The 6,341-nt window shown below is 52.1% G+C and overlaps 1 protein-coding gene across 4 annotated transcripts; it reads right to left on the bottom strand.

The window, feature by feature from the left end:
* Positions 1-952: 952 nt before the first annotated feature.
* On the bottom strand, positions 953-3,908 carry LOC123086753 (zinc-finger homeodomain protein 4). Of its 4 annotated transcripts, XM_044508543.1 has the most exons (3): positions 3,031-3,457; positions 2,871-2,952; positions 953-2,587 (listed from the first exon to the last, which is right to left on the bottom strand). In XM_044508543.1, exon 3 carries the CDS (start codon positions 2,504-2,506, stop codon positions 1,400-1,402), a length of 1,107 nt encoding a protein of 368 aa, XP_044364478.1. In that variant the 5' UTR covers positions 2,507-2,587; positions 2,871-2,952; positions 3,031-3,457; the 3' UTR covers positions 953-1,399. The 4 variants fall into 4 exon arrangements, with proteins under 4 accessions (XP_044364478.1, XP_044364476.1, XP_044364477.1 ...); XM_044508541.1 differs by lacking the exons at positions 2,871-2,952; positions 3,031-3,457 and adding an exon at positions 3,478-3,908; XM_044508542.1 differs by lacking the exon at positions 2,871-2,952 and having other exon boundaries at positions 953-2,581.
* Between the last annotated feature and the right edge of the window lie 2,433 nt (positions 3,909-6,341).

Below are 6,341 nucleotides of genomic sequence, written 5' to 3'. Positions count from 1 at the left end.
CGGCGGCGGCGACTACGATGCCTTCAGCAAGCTCTTCGGCCTCTAGGCGCCTCAGCAGCAGTTTTTTTCCTTTTAGTAAATTTATGTTTTTAATATGCAAAAAGACTGTGGAAGACCTAAATATCGCCGAATCTATGTCCCGTTTGCCGAATTTTGTCCAAGTATGTTTTTAAAAATATTTACAAAACGTCGACTGAGAGCGAACCCGATCGCCACCACGCCAAAATTATCACCGGTTCGCCCCGGCACTATATCCAGCCCCTGAGGACGAACGGCTGGAGATGCTCTTAACACCACCACACCAAATCAGCACCTCAATCGCACATGCAGGGGTAGTAGGGATCAGGAGGGAAAAAATAGATAGATAGATAGATAGATAGATAGATCAAGAAGAATTCGTAGGAAATCCCCTGCAGGAGCACGGGGAGCACTGCGATATCTCGCATGGTTTCCATCTCTGTTCCCGCGGCAAACCCGAACCAATTTTGGCTTGGTTGGCCACATGCTCCCCTGCCCCCCTGCACTCGTACACGGGCCCCAAGAATGATTGATTGCGCGCTCGGGGCCGGGCAGGGCCAGCCAGCCCGATGCGCAGGCCGAGGACTATCATCCGCCCCAAATAGAGAAACGGGGACGGCCAAATTTTAATTTTCACCCTCCGGTCCATCGCTCTCAGGCTCCCAAATTCTTGACAAGAATCTCTCTCCCCTTTCTATCGTCTTCGTGGCTTGTGAGTGGTGAATTCACATCGCCGGATCAGATCAGGCATAGGCATGCATGCATGCATGCAGGCAGGCAGGCCACAGTAACAGCACCGACAGGGGCTGCAGATTAAGCATGCAGATCATGTCATGACTCGTGAACAGTGCGCCTGAAAGATACAAGACCCAGGGAGAGATTGCATCTCATGTTCTCAAAAGAAATTCAGACTCTGCAGATTAGAATGGAGAAATTGAAGATAAACGGAGAAATTGTAAACAAGTCAGAATCAATTTCATACAGCCTCTGATCATCTGATCTGATCCATGGCAACTCAAATGCTCAGCTCAACAGGTACTGCTAGACTTCAAGTCAGAGACACCAACCAAGGAGACGAAGAAGAAGAAAAAAAGCTAGGTCCAGGAAAAATAAATTGAAATTGAGTGGAGCTCAGTCCGGTTCGCCTATGTCCCCCCTCTCATGCTTGCTCCCCAACCTTATGACAAGATAAACAGCGAAAGGAAAAAAAATGGAGATGATGGTAGACTCGGGTTTGTTTTTGGTTCTCTTCTCTTCTCTTCTCTCTGCTTCGATCGATCGCGCCGATGGAACAGTGAAATTAATGGCAATGCGGCTTACTAACGCTAGCAGAATCAGCAACCGTGGCGCCGTTGACGGACACCAGGGCTTCTTTGTGACGTCAGTCGAGCTTGAGCTCCCCCTGCGCGCGCGGGGAGCTGGGGCCGCGGTGGCCGGAAGGCCCGGGCTGCGACGGCGGCACTTGCATCGGCATTGACATGCCCAGCGGCATCGGCATTGACATCGCCAGCGGCATTGACTGTGACTGCGGCGGCGTGGGCGAGGTAGGGGGCGGCCTGCTGGCGAGGTTGTGCTTGTTGTTGTGCATCCAGACCTTGAGGACGCGGCGCTTGACGCCGATCTCCTGGCAGAAGTGCTGCACCATGGCGTCGTCCAGCTTCTGGAGACGCCACCCCACGTTCTCCGCGAACTCCAGCATGCGCCCCTTCTGCTCGGCGGTGAACTTGGTGCGGAAGCGCTTCTTGGACGAGGAGGAGCCGCCGCCGCCGCCGCCCGAGGCTAGCCCGCCTCTGCCGTCGCCCATGATGCCGCCGCTGCCGTCCATCTCGTCCGACTCGGACGTCTGGATCATGTTGAGCGGCATGATGATCTGGTGGTGGTGTCCCAGCGGCGGGGGCGGCGGCGGAGGGAGCGCGCGTGCCGCAGCGTAGGCGCCGTAGTGGTCCGCGGTGACGAGGAGGCCCCCGCTGCTCTTGTGGTGGTGCGGCACGGCCGGGCCTAGCAGGCGGCGGACGGCGTGGTGGCCGTAGCCGTAGCCGTAGCCGTGCGAGGCGCAGCTGTCGCCGTCGAAGTCGTCGAGCTCCTTGCGGTGGAAATTGCGGTGGCAGCCGCAGGCGGAGCACTTGAGCGCCTCCAGCGAGCCCTCCTCGCCGCTGGGCATGAACTCGCCGCACCCGTCGGTGGCGTTGCCGCCGATGGCCGCCGCGTGGTTCTTGAGGCACTCCCGGTACTTGACCGGCGGCCCTCCCGCTCCGCCGGCAATGGCCGCCGCGCGCTTCTTCCCGGAGCTGTCCTCAGACGCAGCAGCAGGCGGCGACGGCATGTCCTGCGCCTGGGACTGTCCGTTGTGGTTGGCGTGGTCGTGGTGCAGCTCCATGGCATGGTCGGCGACGGCGACGCCCCCGCCGCCGATGCCCCCGTAGGGCGAGGCGGCGGCGTGCTGATGCATTGGGATCGGGAACTCGCCTCGGGGCACAGAAAGATCCATCCTCCCCTCCCTGTCCGGAAGGATGCCTCTCGCTGACGCTGACGCTGCTGCTGCTGATGCTTCTGTTCGCCTTCTCTGCAGCTGCACAATGGACACCATGAGAGAGGGCAAGAAAAGGCCAATGGCGCCTCCAACTCAACGCCAACAAAATTCAGTGTTTCTCGGGACTCTCAACACACACTAAAGAAAAGAAAAGAGAGAGGTGGTGGAGAACAAAAAGGAAGGCGATGTGAGAGAGAGAGAGGTGCATGGTGTGGTGTGGTGTGGTGTGGGATCTTGGGGACCTTATCAAGAAGATACCACTTGCAAACTCCAAGAGCATACATAATCTAGCCAGCTGCTCAATTACACCATACATACATACATACAAACAAATAAATGCAAAATACTCCGCAACAATATCCTGCTCCTGCCTAGCTTAGCCTCTACTTTGCTGGGCTCCTCCTCTGCCCATGCAAACAAGATTAGAAGATAAAAGCAAAGGAGGAGATCAGCTTTAGGAGATGGGTAGCTGCTGTACTCACCCGCAACAAGATGCAGGAAGGAAGGAAGGATGGTAGGATGGATGATGAACAGTGGGGCTGTTCTTGGCAAGCAAAGCGAGCGAGCGAGCGAGTGAGGGGTTACTCCACTCCTCCCGTGGATGCGAGTTTTACTAGTTACTACTAGTACTAGTAGTAGGAAGCAAGCGAGCGAGCTGCTAGGAGTGGTTTTTTCTGCGTGGATGGATGGACTAATGTATGGACCAGCCTTCCTTTGACCTCTCTCCTCTCTCCCCCCTTCCTCTCCCACACACCACCAAGGACTACGAGCTAGCTAAGCATGGGGGGAGGAGGTGGAGGAGCTTCCTTCATGGACAGTTTTTCTCTTCTTGTCCTGCACTGCTTGAACAGTGGAGGAGGAGGAGAGAGAGGGGGGAGGGGAGGGGAGGGGAGGGTGAGCAAGCAAGAAGAGACCAAAAGCAAGCGAACCTCGGTGTTTGTCAAGGGCTAATCAAGAGGACAAGGAAGGAAGGAGCAAGGCCTCCAGCCTTTGCAGCTTCCACCATTGCGCTAGGGCGTCTAGGGTCTAGGGCCTCCCTTTCCCAAAGGCAGCCAGGCACACCCACGGCAATACTACAAGGAAAATAATAGTGTCAAAGTGTGGAGACGGAGGATCCGTCTCTGCTGCGCTGTGCTTAGCCAGAGGGGCAGAGAGAGAGAGAGAAGGGAGAAGCTTGGGCAGATGGCAAGGCAAGGCTAGGCTGTTTTCTTCTAGTGCTCGCTCGCCCTTGGTGTAAATAATAACCAAAAAGAAAAAGATGGACTGATGGAGAGGAAATAATAGGTGGTGTGTGTCTGGCGCTTGCTTTGCTTGCACTATCAGGAAAGAAACCGAGCGTACTTCATAGAGGGGTTGTGCTGTGTCAGAAGCAAGGCGAGCTGGGTGAGAGAAGGTGAAGGCGAAGGGAACAGCGCCCGCATGCCCCCGCTCCACTGTGGCCGGCCGTGATTCCCTCCCTGCTTGCTTGTTTGTTTTTGACGCCCCCCAAACGGACGATTTCTCTCTCATCATCGCTCTTGTCAGTCTCTCTCACACACAGAGAGAGAGAGATTTCCAAAAGGACAGGGGAGAATGGATCGAGTTAGGTTAGGCGCTTGATCAATGCCCTCATGGGCTCTCTATGCATTCATTCACAAGACCCTTGTGCTGCTGGCTGCGTATTTAATTCTCATGCGTAAGAGCAAGTACAATAGAGCTGAGTCATCTGGCTATAAGAAATAAACTAGTATATTCTTACTTAGTTGGAGGAAAGAGAAGAAGAGAGAGAAGGGAAGCCGGCTCTTGGTGAAGAGCCAGCTCTAGCACGTGCTCCTAGGCACTTTGTGAGAGTGAAAGGTGGGCCATATAATAAAAAAGTAGTACACTCTTCTAATCAACTATTGTACATATTGGCTATAAGATAGGCTATAGATGACATGGCAATGGCTTATAGCCAGCAGTTGGCTATACTATTAACCATGCTCTAAGCAAGCGCCGCATCAAATCCCATTGTCGGAAGATACCAATTCATCATGGACACTGATCTCCCCTGATCGGTGCTCATAGCTGCTGCTGCTGCTGCCGCTAATTGGCTACGAGCAGAGCTTGTTTCTTCCCAAGTTCACATGCGAATTAAACGTCGCGCCACCTGCTACTAGCTCAAATGAGAAATAAAAACCATCGCTAGTTTTTTTATACTACTCTATCATCAGGAAGAGAGAAAACACAGGAAATGACAGGCAGAGACCCTACATGCATGCACACATACAAACAGAGAATGCTTTGTGGTACTCAAAATGTGCCACGCAATTACAGTAGTAGTAAGCACGATGCATGCAGGCAGCAAAAAGGGGGGAGTAGTATTAGCAGGCTCGGTCGTCAGGCTTTAGCAGAGGGCATATATAGTGGGTTTGTCTGTATCACACAGGATGCATCATTGTGCCCTAAGAGTTGACCACCACACCCCCGCTGCCCTAATCATAACCCCCCATGACCAGACCAAACCACTAACCAATCATCTGTCTTACGCTTGCTGCAAATGTAAAAAAGAGAGAAAGAGAAGACACATCGCTCCGATTTGCAGGCTCTGAACACAACACTTGACACGCAGCTAGCTGCACAAGCAACCAAACAACCCGGGTTAGTGGGGCAGTGTTAGTTTTTAGTGAACTTTCCCTATTGGGCCAGCACTACTGATTAGAGTGACGAATACTTATGCCCTAATCAAGCAATTCCTGCGGTTAAATTAGTTGACCCCGCATCACCCACACGCAGGCACAAGATGCCACCTCAGGGATTCTCTCCCGATCATTGCCCATCTGCATGATGATTTGAGCTATAGCTGCTACTGCTCCTAGCACGCCTTGGGGTGTGCAAACATATTACTACTGTCATCAGATCAGGCCCACTTAAACCCTAGCTAGCCTTGGATCCTGCAACTTTTTTCCCCTTGTCTGCTTGCTTGCTTGTCTAGAGGCCAGTGAGCAGTGTGATTGCGGTGTTGTCTTGTACGTACTAACTGAATGTCAGCCAGGTCTTTCTTTAACAGCCCCATGCACTTAGGGGGTGAGGATTAGGGGGGGCACATGATGGAATCTCACGGCCTGGGGATTAGATTATGATCGCCTTGGCTTGGAGGAATTAGATTCCCTTTCCCCCGTGGGGAGAAAGGTCCTAATCGCTTCTTTTGGTGGTGAATATTATAAAGTGTGCTAAGCATGCAAAGCGCACGCAGAATGATCATCTTTAAGGTACAACAAACAAGACGCCCTCCTTTTTCTTTCCTGTCAAACTGAATGTTCACCTAGATCACGAGGAATGTTCATCCTATATATCGTCTTTCGGAACAATGTGAGGCTGGATCATCCAAGAATATCTCTCTGGCTCGAGGGAAAAAGGATTAAGATGCCTGGACCCTTGCCTTTTTCTCAGGATTTATTTTACGTTTTATTTTTCTTCGTTTCAACTTGTTTTTTCCCCTCCCAATCACTTTATTCTGTCCGCTTTATATATTCTGACTTAAACTTCCACGCAAACGTCTTTTGACAATCTTGATGTTGTATGATTCGAATTCTTATGATGAGAGGATGGGTTCCGGCGTACGATGTCAAGTTTAACTTGGCAAGCTATGGTTTAGGCTCTAACTCACTCTTATATGTACCCCCTTAAGCAGCACATAATGGGTTGAAGAACTGTTGTAAATCTCTAGTAACGTTTCTGTATGCCTCTCCCGACATAGTGAAGATCGACGTCATTCGTCACAACATATTTTTTCAGAGGGTTTTCACATAAAAATCGCTCTCCATGTTCGCCG

The sequence above is a fragment of the Triticum aestivum genome, chromosome 4A (genome assembly GCF_018294505.1).
Source record: "Triticum aestivum cultivar Chinese Spring chromosome 4A, IWGSC CS RefSeq v2.1, whole genome shotgun sequence".
NCBI classification, from domain to species: domain Eukaryota; kingdom Viridiplantae; phylum Streptophyta; class Magnoliopsida; order Poales; family Poaceae; genus Triticum; species Triticum aestivum.
The sequence above is the reverse complement of the archived record's forward strand: the minus strand, read 5'-3'. Positions and strand labels throughout refer to the sequence as shown.